Raw genomic sequence first — 18,817 nt, forward strand, 5'->3', positions numbered from 1 at the left:
TCCTCACATGAAATGCCACCGACGATGCAGCCACAGATCTCTGATGCGCGTCTGAGTCCACCATATTCAGCAACTTGATCACTGACTCTTGCAAACAGGCCGGGGAGGGCGGGAGCGTATGGGAAACAGGCTTTCTGTCCTCTTTATTTTTCTCTTTTGGACCTGCTCTTTTCCGACTATTCTTTCTCAATCCTCCCTTTACCTCTCTGTCAAAGCTCTATGGAGGATTGAGGCTCTCTTTTGACTATTCAATTTCTGAAAAACGGAAATTGTTCTTTATGTGACCGCATTGGTCAATATGTAAAGTGTTTTGGTTTACTCTTTCTGTTAGGCCGGTTGGCCGATGTAACTCTTGGCCCCTCATTACAAGTCAGGCAATAAGGGTTTAACGGCGCCGTCGGCGCCGTTAACCCTTAACGCCTGATTCACACTTTAACGCCTGCTTTTTGCAGGCGTTAAAGTCCAAGGCGCTAAGCGAAGTTGGTGCTAATTACGGGACCGTAATTTACGGTGCCGTTATTAGTGCCTTCCCCATCCCCATTATGCCCTATGGGGCAAACATGGGGAAGGGCAAATGGTGAATGGGGAATTACCGCCCCACTCACCTTGGAATGGGGCGGTAATTCCGCCATCCACCATGGCGGACCCCGGCATGGACCATGGTGCTAATAGCACCATGGTCCACCGCCTGACTTGTAATGAGGGCCTTGGTCACAATGAAAATATATATATATATTTTTAAAGTATGAAAGTGTGGAGATCCTTTGACCAAAGCCTAGAATAATTGCAATAAAAAGGATAGATAGTGGGAATCAAAATTGAGAACACCAACCCGTAGAGGCGGAAATGTATGCATGTATGTATATGTATAGTTGTTTTTTAGGTTTCTAAAGGCCGAACCCAGAATTCAAACCTGTGCTTCTCTGCTTCATCTTGCTACCAAGATGAGGGCGTTGCCACAGTGCTACGCTACCGTGTCGTGTGGCATGAATCATGTAACTGAGACTAAAACCCATGCACAATGGGCAAAAACAAATTTGGTCTGAGAATGACATGTACCTAGTGCCTTGGAATTATAGAGCAGGCAGAGGCAATTGCCTTGGCATGGCTAAGAAGCATTGGGCACATTTTTGGCATGCTAGGCGACACCCATTAGGCAATTGGTTACTTATATTTGTATTTATCATAATGATTCAGTTTTGGGTTCTACGGCCCACTCATGGCAATGGAAGAATAGATTGGGCATGTTCCCCTTTGCTTGCTCTCGGCTGTTAAGGATCCAGCTGTTCCCATGACGCCCCTCGCGGCATTGTAGCCCCCAGACTGCTATTGCATTGGAGCTGATGAGGCAGTATGCTCATTGCTAAGCTCCTATTTCTTGTATCCCTTCACAATCCATTTGCATATGTTCTTCCTTTACTACGTTCAATGGGCCTGCAACACTACTGGAGTGCAGTTAATGGGTTTTCGGGTTTGCCCCCTAGATTGAACGACAAAGCTATATAGGTGAACCTATGAGGCGTACATTTATAGGCCATTCTGATGAGGACAGAGCTGATAGGTGTATGTTATGACATATTTAAATCTTTTTGAATCTACCTGTGATAGGGTGTTTTGCTGAAAATAGCAGCAGGCTGTGTCGACCGATGATGGGTGTGGGAAAGTCCTTAGCCGTGGGAGGTGTGCCAGAGCCGCAGATATTAACAATTCCATGGACGTGCCATTTAGCAAAGAGCACGCGGGTTGTGTGTAAGTAAAAATTTCAGCAAAGAAAGCAATGAGGAAGATCGTCTGCCACCACATGAAGTGTGCCCTGTATGCGATCTTACAGGGAGGGTGGATAGCCCCGGCGACACCAACTCTTAGGCCGGGCTACGTAGCTTGGCATACTGGGGACATGGGCCCATGGTGTGTGCATGTGTGCCGTGGAATGCCTGAAGATGGGAGGGGCGTCCGCCAGGCACACTACACCCAGCTGGAGGCGCCCTCCAGTGGGGAAACCAGGCAGGACTGCATTAGCACCCAAGCACGCCTTCTGCTCATCTGTCCCGACTACCCTCCTCTGCTGGTTCCAGATGTGTGATTGTGTTACAGAGTAACATTGCTAGAATTAATCGGCCTATTTCTAGATTAGCTCTGCCTACTTTTAAACCAGCTCCGAGCGTGAATCCTCCAGTCCGGCTGAGACCTATGGTGTGTTGGGGGTGTTTCGGAGCACTTGCCCCTGGACAGGGGGTACTTGAAGTTATTCTTCATGGGATGTCGGGCCTCAATGTGGCCCCTGCTGCCTGGTGGTTCCATGGCTGGGTGGAGGGATTACTTTTTATAATTCCACACTGGGCTTTACCACCAGATGTGAAAAACTGCAACCCCCTCCCCTATTCTGCCAATCATTCTTCGATAATAAGGGCACCTGCCTTTTGGTGTCAAGTTGACACCCTACAGAGGAGAAGGGTTTCCATGAGTCCAAAGAGCTAAGGGGACATACTGTGAGTACAGCAGTTTTATTTTCTTGACTAGAAGCTATCTGCTGGTCACTTTATGGCAGTGGCAGGCAGATGTGACTCCTCAGATGATGTGGCCTACAACTGCCACCAGCCCAAGCCAGTATAGTCAATGGTGAGGGATCATGGGAGTTGTAGTCCAAAATATCCGGGGAGCCACAGATTGCGTAGCCCTGCACGGTGGACTAATTTCAGATTGGCATGTGGCATTCAGAAAAAAAACTGGAATAGAGCAAGGCCCAGTCCCATAGACCACAAATCTTTCTGCTGTGGGTGATCATTTTAGAAGACCATTGATAATGTAGTGCCTTTGAAAGAGATATGAGAGAAAAAAGAATAAAAGACAAGCACCTTGGTTTTGATAAACATGGGATCTTGCATAGTGCATCAGTTGAATTCCCAAATGCTGGCAGAACTAATATAAGATGCTGAAAATGAAATCTGATATGTCTTAGGTACTATAAAAAAAAGACAGGTCAGAACTGAAAGGAACTGTTCTTTCGTCCAGAACATGATCTGATTTATCACTGCAAATGTCTGTTTCTTGTGCTTAATGAAAAACGAATCACGAAATCCGTGTGCCATGCACGAAAATAGGTTACAACAGCAAATTCCTTCTTCCAGAAGGTGATATCAACCGTAAGGATATTGGAGTCAACTTTCCTGAAATGGATATTGATGAAGCTTGCATAGAGTAAGCATCATCCCTGCAGAGGCTTTTTCCTCAGCATCCCTACCAATACCTAAAAATCAATTACGGGCTTCCAAGAAGATCCTTGATGTCCGTCTGTCCTGAAGGGGCAACAGTTGCCAGTAGAGAGAGAGAATCGAGTATTACTGTCCATCACTCCCAAACCACTCATGCCACAGGAATAGGATGCCCGCTTTAAAAAACAGCTGCAAAACTGGCTGAGGTGCAAAAGATCCTGAAAATGTCCGCACTCTACTGCAGCTTCCATATCCTGATCAGCTACTATAAAGGATGAGTAGACAACAGGTGCACGCTGCGCTTTGATACCGTGCTCTCCTGGATTAATTTCACGCAAGCTTCCACCAGGGTGGCGGTAATGAGTCCACCTCCAAGCCGGGATGGGTGACATCAGAAGGATGGTGGAAGTGTCTGTGCCCCGACTCTGTTAGACCTGTTGGAGGTAATTGACACCCTTGAACATGCCACTGTCCTGGGTCACCATCAAGGGCTGGGCCTAGGAGGCTCAGCTAACCTGGATCAAGCCATACTCTGACCGTACTCGACCAATCTCATTCCCACCCCTAGTGTGATATCACTCCGCCATCCCTTGTGGGGTCAGCCAAGGCTCTCTGATCTTGCCACTGCTGTTCAACGGATAAAGCAGAGGTATGCCTCAGGGTAGCCCCGGGGCTCAGGTAAAGGTTTACCTCAGGTAAAGGATCACCTTTACCTGAGCCCCGGGGCTACCTTGAGGCAAATCTCTGCTTTATCCGTTGTCTGCCTATCAAAGCCTTTCTATGATAAGTACCTGGGTTGATGGAAATGACTTGCATTTAATCCTACTAAAACTGACATGTTTATCCTTGGTAATGGAAGCAAGGAGTGGAATACCCAACTGCGGCCACTAGCTCTTGGGCCATGACCCAATCTCGACTTTCAGTTTCTCAGTCTAGGAACCATCATGATTGTGTGGCCTCACACTGGGAGGTGGACATGCAGCAGCTTCTTTCCCTTCAGGTCACTTCACCGCCTTGGTCAGCATCCTCCCTTCTCCCACTGGCCAATGTACTTTTCTGTGAAGACTTCAAATCGGGCAGGCGTTAGAGGCTAGAGTACTGATCCAACTTGATTACTGCTATTACCTCCAGGCCGGAAATTTTGATGGGGACACAATGCCATTCTATTTTAGGCCATGTGCACTGGGCATCAAACACTTCATGGACAAGGCTCCAGTTTGTCTAGAGACACATTTTGTCTGCATGCTCTATCATAACCCTTTCACTTATCTTCTGCTAATTATCTGCTGGTACCAAGAGCAAAGGTGGCTTGATTAGGCCATCACTATTTCTCCGTGCATGCTGCAGTGTCAAGCAATGCTTTACCAGGCAAACCTCAACCCATTGAGGATCTAATGATGTCTCATCAAAAACAGAACTTGCTTCTGGTTATGTCAGATCCCCTTTGCTGCGATTGTTAGGTAGTCTTTTATAGCACCAAGATGATCAATGGTTGAATGAACATGTGCTTTAGAAATGGTAGTATCCAAACTGATCATTCACATTTGACCATATGGTAAATCTGGCCCAATTCAGCCAGTACCATTCGATCGTTTGGAAACGATAAATTTAAGTAATCACTACCAAACATGGGGAGCGGGGGATGCTCCCCATGGCTGGTAGTGATGGCCTTTGGGGGTGGTGGTGGTGTCCCCCGCTTCCGGAGGTTTGGAGGCGTGGGACGGGAAGAAAAATAATATAAATAAGAAAAGCAGACCCTGCAATGACGGATCCGACCCACGTAGGAGGGACGGATCCGACGCCGTCCCAGGGTCAGAAGATGAGTGGACGCCGAATAGGTAAGTAGGGGGTGGGTGGAGGGTTTATGGGGGGTTTCAGTGTGGCCCGATTTGGCCGCAGCAAAATTGGCTTTCGGCCGCGAACAATTGTGCCACAGCCAAATCGTATACATCCTTAGAAATTCTACACACATTACATTTTAAGCATTGTTTTTGCTAAAGATGCATCATTTCAGTCAAACATGTATGTATACATTATCAACATTATTAAATGTTTTTTTTCCAGAAGTAGGAGTCAATGTGCATGTCTCATAGCGCACTAAAGGTATTACTGGACTTTTCTCTGTGCTTCTAAGGCAGGGGTCTGCAACATTTGGTTCTCCACATGGTTTGGACTACAACTCCCATTAGCCCTAGCCAGTAAAGGGAATGTTGAGGGATCATGGGAGACAGAGTCCAAAACATCAGCAGTGCTGCAAGTAGCAGACCACAGTTCTAAGGCATCGTCTGTTCAGAATGCCCTGCGTTTCAGAAACGTTTTTGTGTATAAGATAATGGAGAAGACGTGCATTATCTATTTTGAACATCATGATGAAATACAAACAGCATTGAAAGAGGACAGGCCCCATTTATGATATCAAGGGCAAAGCACCCTTGCAGCCTCTTCATTTTTGATGAGAAGCCCCTCCCCTTACCAAGGTCCGTTGAGATTTAAACCTGCGCAACTAGTGCCTCACCATTGAAATGCTTTTCCAGAGACTCCTGCAGGCTAATTTGCGTTTTGGCGCACAGCTGGCTCGCGGCGTCATACTTCTTGATCAGAGCAGTGACGTGGGCGCCGAGAGCTTCTAGTTCCACGGAGTGATATTTGCGGCAAAGGCTGTTGAGACTTTCTCTGGTGGAGTCGATGCTGCTCTGCTGGCCGTGGAGCTCTTTTTGAATATCCTGACAAAGTAAAAAATTACCCTCAGTCAAAGAGGTGATAAACATGTTTGGTTAAATGGTCTATAGAAAACCTAGAAGCTTTCAAGGAGCAAGCAGTTCCATTCGTAAGGGCCTGCCTTTCGGTCAAGGTGGACGGTAAACAGGACCAGGAGTTTGGTGCAAGATGAGAGTTGGGCGCTTGCACACAAAAAGGGGATTCATTCTATCAATATTCTTTCCAATTAGAGAGAATTCCAAACATCTTTCTTTAAACTGATGAGACTTAAGAACACCTCACGCACAATTTCACTGACCTTTTGACCTTTTGACCTTTTGGGCATGACTAAAATGTATGTCAATCACTCAATTAAGCTGAAGTTAATGAAGGCCTTCCTGTAACTGACAGGAACTATAAGAGCTGAGCATCCACTGAGAAATGGCTCTAGGGTTGCAGGAAAGCGGTGTGGAGATATTGGTAAAAGCATTAACATTTACATTTAGCAACACACACCTTGCAAAAAGGTTGCTCATTGATTTGTACGTTTTCATTCCAGAAAAATGAATTAGTCATCTTTCTTTCGTACGGAGGGACTACCAAAAGTATTCTAACTCCACGTCGCTAATTGACGAAATGGGCCGAGGGCCACATATCCCGCAGATGGCGGAAAATCTTACATGTGCTGGTCGGTGGCAACGATATTCCTGTGAGTAAATGAACAATGCGATGAAGGGTGAGCTACTCAACACACTCATGCATTTTATTTTTATCTTGTGTTTTCTAGTTCTCATGTAAAACTCCATGGGGTATCAGTATACAGACATGGATGCGAGTCAATCATTGAATTACACAGGATCAAAGTTAACAAAAGCTGTGTAACTTGGGCGAGGGTGGTGAAAGGGAAATGGGGAGCGGATCAAATAGGGAGCGGTAATGAAAACAGAGGGCTAATGAGGGAAGGGACAGGATACTTGGAGGTGGAAGGGGGAGACGAATGGGAAGTGGATACGGATGTCATTGGAGACATGCAGGGATCAATAAAGGACATGTGGATGGGGAGAAAAGCAGGATGCAGAGGGGATCCGCATGGGGGAGGTCAGGAGAATGTGTAGAGATTACATTTCTTAAGGGGCGAAGGCCCCAGACAAAGACGCCGAGAATGGGAAGTTTTATGCAAGGGCGTGTTCACCCCTGGATACGGGTGGTTCCAGTTTGCAGATGTTCACGCTACTCAGGCCTATGGTGCTTCGGCAGATGTTTCACAGACCTTTGAGACAAGTTGGAGCATCCAGATAAATTGGATTGTGGATGCAGCCATCAAATTTCAAACGTGTTGTGCACTTGCAAGTGGGAGCAAGGGTGGGCGTTTTAGTACTGGTGTGGTGTGCTGAAAACAACTTGATTGTGCAATTAGGAAAGATGATGAGCTGGGGAAGGCGTTCGGAAGTAGGAACTGGTGGGCCTAGTAGGGCAGCCCTGCTTGGACCAATACGGGAGACAATGTGCACTCAAATCTCCGAGCTGACGTCAGCAGAAATTAAGAGAAGGTTTCTTTCAGAATTAGCAATTGACATCTAAGTGGGGATGAGATGGGGGCCATGCTGGGAATTCATAGATTTAGGTTTTGGTGGCTATGATGTGGGCGGCTCTGTTAAAGGAGATAAGGTGCGACTTTTCTTGTTGCATTTTTTTTAAATTAACCATAGGGAGGGAGAAGTATGGATGGGGCTGTTCATGGGTTGAGCAGGAAAACCTTGTCTGCTATGAAGGATTCAATTTTAGATCGGGACTGATGTACAGCAACTATACTGTCACTGGAGGATATACTCATGTCGTCCACATACTTGCACATAGTGGATCCAAAGTTTCCCTTTAGGAATCTGAGGATGCCCAATAAAAAAATGAAGAACATCAAAGATAGTATGAAAGCAGAAGTAACCCTGCAGGACATGTGGGTATATTTAGGGTCTAGACGACCAGTCTTATCTACGGAGGGTTGGTTATTCAAGAATGTGGTGTACCGGTCCGTAACATTTAGCCTTTCTTGATTGTTCCTGTGAAAGGCCATAGAGAACTCAATAAGGATGAGGGAATTGAAGCCACCTACCTCCAAGTATAGTATTTTCCACTGCATTAAAGGTAAAACGTTTTATATATGCAATTTGGGCAGCAACCCGTCGGCAAGGGATCTAGAAAGTTTACTTTAGATATGTGTTTTGTAAATTGGATGGCAACGCTTTTCAATAGATTTGCCTTGGATGGGAACATTTGAATGATCAGCATTTCTGGGTCACGATAAATGATTTTAGGGGGTTGTGTCACTTGGTCAGGTTTGAAGGCTTCTGGGGATCTCCCTTGTGCGAGAGAGGAATTTATGATTTGCTGGCAAGCAAGGCAAGGCTTCTAAAAGGAGCCTTTTGTAACTACGCACGATCCTGCATCATCTATAACCTTGAGATTGAAAGTGATTTATACAAAAAATATGATTCTGGAAAATTTGTTTTTAAAACCATCACAATCTTTAAGCGGTGTGAATGTGGCATTAAAGTAAGGTCAGCCCAAAGGAGGGAACTCTCATGAGGTAATGCCTGAAACAAGAGCAAGCATACATAGGACTCCTCACATTCTCAGCATCAGTACACCTTTACATGGAATGATAAAATTCAATTTTTAATAGGCTGGTGAGTTTTTTGATAATTGCACAATTAACTGATAAAATGTCACCTTCACTTTCTTGAGGTTCTCTGGATCTTTGCTGCCATCAAGCTTCAAAACGGACTCCTCAACTTTGGTCAACCAGTCCGTCATCTGCTCAATGAACTTTTCAAGCTGCATTTTCTGAGCACTGAAGTCCTTCAGGGTTCCCTTTGCCATTTCCGACATCTCTTTAGCATGCTCCAGTTTCTGCCTTAGGTCTGCTTCCATAAACTGAAATCATATTGTATCAACACATGACACCTTATTCAAACACACAGCAAAATAAAACCAACAACTACTTGTATAGTAAAAACAGAAATTAAATACAGAAAGATAGACACGTGAGTCTAGTAAAGTGCATTTGTAATGGTCTTATAAAGTGGTTGAATATAGTAGTGTAGCACGGTTGGCTGTAAGGAACCCCAAGCACCCACAGCGGCCTGTTTATGTACAACTCAAATACGAATTTGCTGAAACATGACCGAAATAGCAGGGACCACAATATGGAAATATCACTGTCCCCTTCAGTTTGGGTGAAAAGCCAGGCCATAGAAGGATTAAACCCTGGCATAGAAAGATTAAACAAAGTAATTTGCCTTCGCCCAAGTGAGTGGTTAATTGATGAAGAAGGCACATTTATTGTGCCAAAGGGCATATGTGTTTCTGTTCACCTAATAAATACTAAAACGCTATTTGGAGAAGGGGTGGTTGAAGTGTAGGTGCCCCTATTTGACGATGTGAAGTTATGTGGCCATTAATGGCAGCCAGGAGCACTGTCGTGGGATTGATGAGGTACGCATCAAGGACCCTGGTGAATGTTATTCTTCTGTTGAGGTCAGGATAAAAGTGTCGAGGACCAGTATTGAAAATAATTTACAGTCTTCATCAATGAGAAATGTGGAGAAAAGAGGGCGTTTAACGGATGGAGGACAGGTAGCCTTCTTCTCAAACCAACACTAAGGTCACAAAGTGAAGGAGAGAGCTTGCGGGGTGGGGGGTCCTTTTGTACATTGGTGGTACTAAGAGTTTCAATGCTAAGAAACATCAGAAAGAGACACTTCGACGATTTCAACTTTCAGCAGGGAGAGGTATGAGCTTTTTGAATCCATAGCAGGAGCTTTGGAGGTCCCAGTTATCATAAGAGAGGACAGTAAATAGGTTTGGAAGAAGACTGCAAGGAGGAACCAGCCACAAATGCATTCCAAAAATATGCCTATACAATATGGATATAAACAGCTCCTTAAGGACGGTGGCAATCAGTCTTTTTACATGGACAAAGAATGTGCCTGCTAATATTCTGCGGTTAATCTCTGACTTCTCTCTAGATATTGGTATATGCTCTAGGACAAAATGGCGGACATCACACTTCACCGACGTAGTCTAGTAGCACAATCCAATTAAGCTTCGGGCTTTCAGGCAGATTGCGCTGCCCTTTAAAGGGCTAAGCAATTAATCGGACTACCGTAAAAATAGAAGACCATTCTGGAGCAACTGTGTCCCCATTTATTGATTGCTTTATTTCCTTTTTTTGTATACACAACACCACAACTAAAGGAAGCTGCAAATAACGTGTAGAAGAATGGAAAGCAAAGGCCTAGGGGATTGTAGGACTTATTGAGTTCTGAGAGCACTGTAGGAAATTAAGGAGGACGGGCAAATTTTGCAGAAGGAGAAGGTATAGATTGCACTTTAATGACCCTTTTGTGGATAGTCACAAGGTTGCAAAACAGAAAGCCACAGACACTTTTGCGACTTATCTTTTGTGCCTATAAGACTGTGATCACACCTGCATTTGTGGAAAACTGCAGAGAAGAAGGATGCTTTCCTCGGAAGGGGGGTAGGAGGGCTTGGGTATTATGATGTTCAAGGATTTCTTGTAGCACTTATTTGAAAAGAGGTGTAGACTTTTGCACGGTTCAATTTCCTTTAGTTTTAAATGTGCTCTTGGTGGAGCCCTTTTGGACATGTTTTCTTATTGTGGCAGGGCATTTTTAATGGCAAAGTCAACAGGAGTATGTTCTTACGTGGAGATACTGGCAGATATTGGCAGAGCCAGCTTGGACATGTTTCCTATGGTATCATTACTGGCTTTGTGTGCAAAACATACGTAAGTGTGTTCTTATATTGGTGCAGCCACTATGGAAATGTATGGGCACAGCCTGCATGAAAATGTGTTTATACTGGCTTTTATTAGGGGGCAAGGCATGAAAATTCATTGGGAAATGCTGCTGTGTACTGTTGGTAACTTGCATCTATTGAATTTTTTTATGAACTACCCTACAAAACTGATGGCAAACTGTGGATTTTTCCCAAATTGTTCACAGTAGGTGTGCTTTATAAACGAACTTGGAGAGACAGGTAATTCAGGGGTAGAAGCAAGCCTGGGTACGGCCGAGCGAGGTCCGAGCCTGGGGTCTGTCATGGCTTTTAGGACGAAACACGAGCCAAGCGGGGGAAAAGGCTGTGCAAAATGGAGGAGGGGCCTGTGTCTGGGGTTGGTGGCAAGAAAAGGGGCTAAAATGGTCTGGGGCAACAAGAGGGTCTAAAACGGCAAAAAAGGGGATAACAGGGACTTGGCGCGAAAAGGGATTAAAAGGATGACATAAGGGGCTGGGTCAAGAAAAGGAGAAAATTAGCTAAACTGGACTTGGTTGCAAGGAAAGGTGCTAAACAAGACTGTGGGCAGGTAAAAGGGCAAAAGGGAACTGGGTCAAGAAAAGGGGCTGGGGACTGTGGTGTAGGGACAAGGCTGGTGTGGGGGCTGAGGAAAGGATATGGGGATGGTGGCATTTTGGGGGGCGGTGGAAGGGCTTGCTTACCAACCCTTTGTGTTCAATTTACCTTTGAATTTGCAGCCAGTTGCTGCACGGTCCCGCCGGGAAGCACTTCTGTCCTGTCCCAGCCAACCAATGAGTGGCTGGGTGGCCTGGGACCGGAAGTCACGTGGGAGCGCGTTTAAAAAAAAAAACACTTCCTCCTGTCACAGGAGGTGGGGCTCTTGGCCAGACGCTTCTTTTTGTAGACACTGACCAGAGAGGAGGGTCAGGACAGACCCGTGCTTTGCCCCGGCCCAAGCGTGGTCAGACTAGCCCAGCTCTACTGTATAATGCACTATTTTAACCCGTATTCCAAAATATTGTAGGGGGGAGAAACATCTATTGGTTGGTTTGGGCTCCCTCTATCCACTCTGTTGTTCTTGCATAATTGTGGCAAATATTTACGCCACTCCAATAAAAAAATGACCAGCAGCTGCTGGTGCACAATACAGGGCTTGCGTTCTTTTACCCGGCTACACACAGCCTAATTGTACATTCAATCGACCCCATGCAACTTATCATTTAAATTTCAGAAAACTTTAAATATATTGGTCTAATGGGTACATAATCCATTTGCCAAAGAGTAAAGTAGCCTTATGGGTAATTTTGAAGAGTTGGAAAAGAGAGAGATAAAGATAAAGGATGAGAGAGGTAGAGGGAGAGTGGGAAGAGAGACAGAGAGGGGGGGGATCGATGGAGAGAAATAGGGTGACCGTGAGAGAAGGGGAGAGCAAGAAAGAGAGAGGGAAAGATAGGAGGAGAGAGAGGGGGAGAAGCTTGGAAAGAGAGACAGAGAGAGAGCGATAGAGAGGGGTTAAAGGGGTGAGAGAGAGGTGGAAAAATAGAGAGAGCGAGAGAGAGGGGTGAAAGGGGTGAGGGAGGCGGAAAAATAGAGAGGGCGGGAGAGATGGGGAGAGAGAGGTGTATAGAGAAAGAGAGAGGCAGACAGAGTGAGAGTGGTAGAGAGAGAGAGGGAGAAGGAGAGATGGAGAGAGAGAGATGGAGAGAGAGGGAGACAGAGAGAGAGAGAGAGAGAGAGAGAGAGAGGAGAGAGTGCACGAGTGTGAGAGAGACGGTGGGCTGTGCATGCGCACGTCCATTCGGGAGTGCGCACGCGTGTGTGTCTCACCTGAAGCTCTGCCGGGGGCTCCTGGCTCTTCGTTAAGTCTTTGAGTTCAGACACCTTGGAATGGAGCACTTCCAGTTTCTGCCCTTTGTTTGCCACTTCCGACTGAAATTAAAGAATTTGCGAACAAATCAAATGCTGTTTAACGTCGCACAGCTAGATTCTAGAGTAAAAACATAATCCACATTCGACTTGAGAGGATTTCCCAAATGTTAGCGGATTTCCCGACCTGCTCAGGGGCTGGTTAGAAATCTGCCAGCATTGCCCATTAGGCATGCATTTATGGGACTGGAAACGTTTACTGTGTGCCCGCTATGCTCCAGCTATGGCAGGCTCCCTTGCCAAAGGAGCCAGCTCTCACGTCGATTAGTCAAAAATGTTATTTTTCCACGTTCTCCAACAGAAAGCTCACCAATGCGTACACTCGAGAAAGTATGACACATCCTACAGGCCCCAGAACCCCGCCCCAACCCCTTTTGAAATGTTTATATGCCAAGTAGTACGCGCTCATTTACTTCCAGGTTTTTATTTTCATTATTTCTTTTCTCCCTCATGGTGCCTCTGAATGAAAAAGCTGCATGTGGAGAAACTGGCAGATTTGAACGCAGTGAGCGGGGCAGCGCCCAACTGCATCAAAACAGCAGTTGCTTGGTGACCGGGAATGCGTGCCCCCGGAACTTTTTTACTGAGGAAAAGAGGGACTTGCCACATTAACAGTACATATTAGTTCAGGAAACGGCTCAAAACTCGGCTCTTCTCTACCTCTTTCCCTCTTCCCCTTCCTTGCTAATCACCCCACTGCTTCTGTGACCGGTGGCCTGATCCTCATGAACCCTACAGTCTCTCAGGCCCTTCCTCCCAGTCATTACCGGCACGCGCACCCACTGCAGTGCCCTGCCTCCCCAGCCTGGTGACTGCACATACTAACATTGCGAGCAGCCTGTACTAGCACTTAGCCTTGGGTGCTCCTCCTGGCTCTCCTTAGCACTTCCCTCTTGGGCCCTCCTCCAGCACTTGTCCACTTCTCTGCTCCCCCTCTCCATCCCCCTCCCATGCACTTCTCATCAATGCACCAAGGCCTAGTAGGACCACGACTGTATATATATTATTGCTGCTTTTTTGTTCTTGCCACTGTTATTATTTCCCCTGTTCCCTCCCCATTTAGCATTATGGTGCTTTGAAACACAAGCCTGTTGTATAAGGTGCCTTACAAATGAGCAACAAATAAATAAATAAATATGTACATCACCCAGCAATGCGTTGTCCCTGCGCGTCCACCTTAATTCCTGCATGTGCTAACATAGTGGCCATGACGAACACCAAGCACTAGTACATGACACAGGCATCCTCTGCGTTCTTGGGGTGGTACAATAAGTGTGAAGCACCCCAAGTGATAGTTGTCTCTCTTCTTCTCATATAAGTAAATTCTACCCTCTATGAGTACCACCCACCAATGTGGCATTGTTCAATACAAGAGGATTGGCGTTGTTGTCACTCCTTTGTGAAGGGCCGCCATTTTAGAGCGGTGGAGTTATGCAGCTGACACTCTGAAGCAGGGCTGCATCCCACAGGCACCCAACCTTTCTTCCCTCCTCTTTCACATTTGTATGGATGACCCTTTGATAAGCACCGTCAGCAAAGAAGGATTTGCCTGCAACAACTATCAAGTTACACCCAATGTATCTACCAACAAAGGCCAGACATAAACAAATCGGCAACTCACCTTTGGAAGACGGTTATCCTTGCATGAGACGGCTGGTTGACCAAAAAATAGATTGAAAGCTGCCTAATCTGAAGGGGTGGCTATCTCGGAAGATGCTGTCTTTTGAAGTGAGAGTAGACATACGGAGACCAAAAAATAAACTTGAAGATGAAAACTTATTTCCCTATAAGCGTGCCATCACTGTATTGTACAGCACGGGCCGGACATGTGGAGGCATCAGGACGCATTAGCATTGTGTCTAGACACGTAACAAATATGTTTGCAGTCAGGTGCTTCCGAATAGGACAACCTGACTTGAGTGGTTGTGATTTACTCCCGCACCGAAGCAAAGATACTTTCTTGGTTCGACAGGATTTTAATGTGGCGGTATCCATCATCTCGATCTTCCGCATGGGACAGACCCACATCTATCAGATACTGAATCTGTGCCATCATGCTTCCCTTAGGTGCTTTCAGCCTGATGCATGTGGTAATTTGCATGAGGCCCAGAAGAAGGATAGGACGTCGCACCAGTAGCATACCTAGAATTCTAAATTCTTTTAGTCTGCTTTCTCTGCTTGTTACCTCTGGTTCCTAGAGCCTTGATGCCTTTGGATCTAGTGCTTTACAAGTTCTGTTAAAATAACATACCATGTTCATCATTTTAAGTGAAACCTCTTTGATTAATGTTGAAAGATGATGATTGCAGCTCTGATCAGTGGAGCACCTGGAGGAGTGATGAGCCTGTAAAGTTGTTTTAATGTCAAGGAAACAATGGAAGTGATTCTAAGCACTGAGCAACTATAAGAGTCCAGTCTTGGGTCCCATCCGATATATGTACGGCCTTAGTGTGATATTTTATGCTCCTCTATGTACCAATGCCTGAAAGTATGTCTATAAAATAAGTCGTCAGATTCCAGTCCGGTGGAAAAAAGGACCATATGCTGTAATTTTAAAGAAAGATGTTCAGGCTGGTCTTCGATGGTATGACCAACATCGCTTCTCAGTTCTAATTCCGATATGTTTGGCAGGCTTAACCACAAGTCGGCTCTAAACTAGTCCACGGCATCTCTGGGCCTTTCACAGATCCCATATGGATCTTGGAAGTACCCAAGGACCACAGATCAAAGACTTGACCTGCATCTATTGATGAGCAGGCAGACTAAGGACCATGGGTGGGAAATGTATCTTGCACTCCAGGAGCTATTGGGTGCCTTGGATTGCACGCACAGGAGGCTTTGTGGGAGTTTCCGGCCAGGGAAGGTGTGCTTCTTGACCAGACTGATCAACGGGCATCATCCTGTTTATTACGATAAGTCCGTCCCTTGCTTTCTGCGGATGACACCGTTTCTATCCCAAAAACTGCAATAGGGTAACAGTTACTGATTTACTCCTTTACTGAATTTTAGAAAGTTAGAGATTTGGAAGTGAATACAAGGAAATCCAAGGCAATGTCTCTTGGCCGTAAGCTTAAGACTCAAGTAGATGTATGTTCTGGCGACCACTGTTTAGAAAAGGTAAATGAATAGGATTATTTAGGCATTATGTTTAATAACATCTACTTGCTATCTACACATTAACAAACAGGTGGTGATAATGTCTGAGTCCAATATAGCATTTTCTCCTATTGGTTCAAATATTAGTGGGCTCCTAATAGACCCATTGCCCAATCAGCTCACTCTGAATTGCGGATCTATGTGATTATTGCGAAGGCCGCAAATGCAGACTTTTTTTTAACCCTTTACACCACATATATATGCGGGGGAGACCCCCCGCACCCCTCCCATATTAATATTATACTCTAATCCCCCCACACATATATATGTGGTGTAAGGGCGGGGTTAAGAAAACAATAAAATACAGCATTTTCAGCCGTCGCAATTCCCAGGTCGACATTTTTGTACGATTCCAGAATTGCTAGCTTGGGGAGTGGACATATGGGGATAAGGGAACTCTGGGCATTTGGGGACTAATGAAAATAGCATCCTAATTTTTTCGTAGCAATATAGAAGATGAGAGAGAAGTAGGTGACCGTTAGGGAACAGGAAGCTGGAGTATATGCTTCAATTTGAAAGTATGCAGGGCAAGCACAATGAGACTGCACAAGGACAGTCTTGCTTCCCTATTTCCTGGTGTTAGGATGTCCTTCCAAGGGGCTTTATAAAACGCTACCTTAGGCAATACAGTAAACTCCAACTCTTAGTATAGACCTGAAATTGCATAATATAGTAGCGTGGACAGACCAGTCAGGATTTTCTTAGGCGGGAGAGAGGGCTGTAGATGGGTACAAAGAACATGTAGCATATCTATGGTCCAAAGAAATGCTGATACACTTATGTATTGTAAAAATAATGGCTTATTTTATATAGAAACAGGTAAAGAGATATCTTTAGAAAGGTAAGTACTATTATCATTCATAAACACAATTATAAAAACCAACACTATACTTATGGTATGCAAACCGAAGTATACACCTTATTTAGAATAGCAGTATGCAGTTCGAGGTGAGTAGAAGCTAGTGATACCCATTTAGAATGGCAGTATGCTATTCATGGGGAATACAACCACATGATTAGACTTTTAGAATGACCGTATGAAAGTCAAGGTAAGCAGATGGTATTGGTAATAAGCTATGTTAGTTATTCTGTTTCAGGAATAGTATAGTTATACCAACACTGTTACAAGTAAGTACCTGGCCACTTGTATAAGTTATTCTGTTCCGGGAATAATACAATTACACTACCAACCTAACAGCAAGCACTTTGCAACATATGTAACTTATTCTTCTCTCAGGAATGATACAGTTACACCAACATTACTTTTCAGAATAGTGGAACACCATTCAAAAGTAAACAAGAACTTATGAATTACTTTTCAGAGGGGCAGTATGCACTTCATGGATAAGTAACATCTGTGCATCAGCGCATTAAAAATTAACAATAAATAAAATAAATAAGAACTCAGGATACCCCTTTAGAATGGCAATACGCTCTTCAAGGTGAGTAAAAACTTATTGGTCATAAACGCTTATCCTATTTCTATTACATGAATATGTAGTTATACCAATGTCATTTTTCAGAAGAGAGGAACACAATTCTAAGCTAAGCAATAACTCTATCAGACTTTCCAGAAAGGCAGTAAGCAGTTCAAGGTAAGAACCTGATGTTACACATTTAGACTGGCAGTAAACTATTGAAGTTGAGTAAAACCCTATTGGTAATACTGTATTATTCCTGAAAGAGAATCAGTGTAATATCAACTCTGTTACTTTCTAGAATAGTGGAACACAATTCAATGGTAAGTAAATAACTTTGTATACTTTTCAGAAGGGCTATAAGCAACTCATAGGTAAGTTAGAACTTTGCATGCTTTTCAGAATGGCGGCAAGCAATTCTCAGGTAGGAACTTTGTAACACTTTGTAACGTATTCTATTTCAGAGATACAGTTACAACACTAACACCTTAGCAAGTACACACTTTGCAACACTTGTTATAATTTCTAGTAGAGGCCATATACTTTGGAAGTCTTTCCCTATTCTAAGGCATGAGTCATCTCGGAGGCAGAAGGGGGACACTGGTGGTCCAGTGGCAAACAGTAGGCAGGTCAAAATAGGCACAGATGCAGGAAAGTCAGAGTTACAGAGGAATTCTCCTCCAATAAGTAAGTACAAGCTTTAGAGTTAGTAGAAAGAGTTCAGGGACTTTGTAGAAGGGTCCCTAGATGTGTTCTAGCATTAGGCCTGGGCGAACGGTATGAGTAAACTACCCCCAAAAAACCCACCAGCCTAGCCACACAGAAGTGACACAAGACTTCAGGTAAGTATTACCCTAAGCCACACAGTACCTACCTCAGCAGTGAAGAAGAGCTTGCAGACGGACACCTTCACGATGCAGCAGCACAGAACCCGGTCTCTGGATTCTTAGTCGTGGTGACGAAAGAACGGACACTGAATGGGGAACTTGCAGCAGCAGTCGACAGAAAAGGCTCCCAACAAAGGATTCTTCAGTGCTTCTTGCGGCTCTGTGGATTTGGCGCCCTTTTCAAGGTACCAGATGAAGAGCGGTGACCGCTGATCAGATTCGCCTCAATATCTCGGTCCAGCACTCTGGTGAGGGGACTGCAAGGACTGGAATCGTGCCTCTGGAAGTCCAGCAGGAGTCCACCAAAGTTTCAGCAGAATTCGGTCTTCAGAAGACGTTGCACAGCACTCGGATCCGAAGTCCCATGGTTTAGGCAGTTTGCAGCCCAGAAAGGTCACTGCTTGCCATGGGATGGCTCGAAAGGCGTGTTGTCTCCAGACTAATGGGTCCCAACAGTCTCTGGGTCTGAGTCTTGTCTCCAGGACTCTGTTGCATCAAATAAGGGGTCCGCGCAGGCAGCAGTTACACAGCAGGCATCTCCAGTCACTGGAAGTAGCTACAGAAGTCTTGACCTCTTCTTCTTCATCGGATCCTCTGTTCCAATGGTCGACTTGTCTTTAGCTCCAAGGTCCAGGCCAAGATATACAGGAACCCAAACACAACCTCTGCAAACTCTACCTGCAGTTTACAGGCAGGGGCAGGT

At 45.1% G+C, this 18,817-nt stretch overlaps 1 protein-coding gene across 17 annotated transcripts in view; it reads right to left on the reverse strand.

Annotated features, from left to right (window-relative positions):
* The window catches only part of SYNE1 (spectrin repeat containing nuclear envelope protein 1), a 1,651,720-nt gene that overhangs the window by 897,789 nt on the left and 735,114 nt on the right, over positions 1 to 18,817 (reverse strand). For all 17 annotated transcript variants that reach the window (XM_069606781.1, XM_069606782.1, XM_069606785.1 and 14 more), the window contains 3 exons: positions 12,555 to 12,656; positions 8,637 to 8,840; positions 5,728 to 5,935 (listed from right to left, as the gene is read on the reverse strand). In XM_069606781.1, the coding sequence (XP_069462882.1) occupies positions 5,728 to 5,935; positions 8,637 to 8,840; positions 12,555 to 12,656 (514 nt within the window). The remainder of the gene's footprint in view (positions 1 to 5,727; positions 5,936 to 8,636; positions 8,841 to 12,554; positions 12,657 to 18,817) is intronic.

This window comes from Ambystoma mexicanum, chromosome 4p (genome assembly GCF_040938575.1).
Source record: "Ambystoma mexicanum isolate Mex_15411 chromosome 4p, UKY_AmexF1_1, whole genome shotgun sequence".
In the NCBI taxonomy this organism is placed as follows: Eukaryota; Metazoa; Chordata; class Amphibia; order Caudata; family Ambystomatidae; genus Ambystoma; species Ambystoma mexicanum.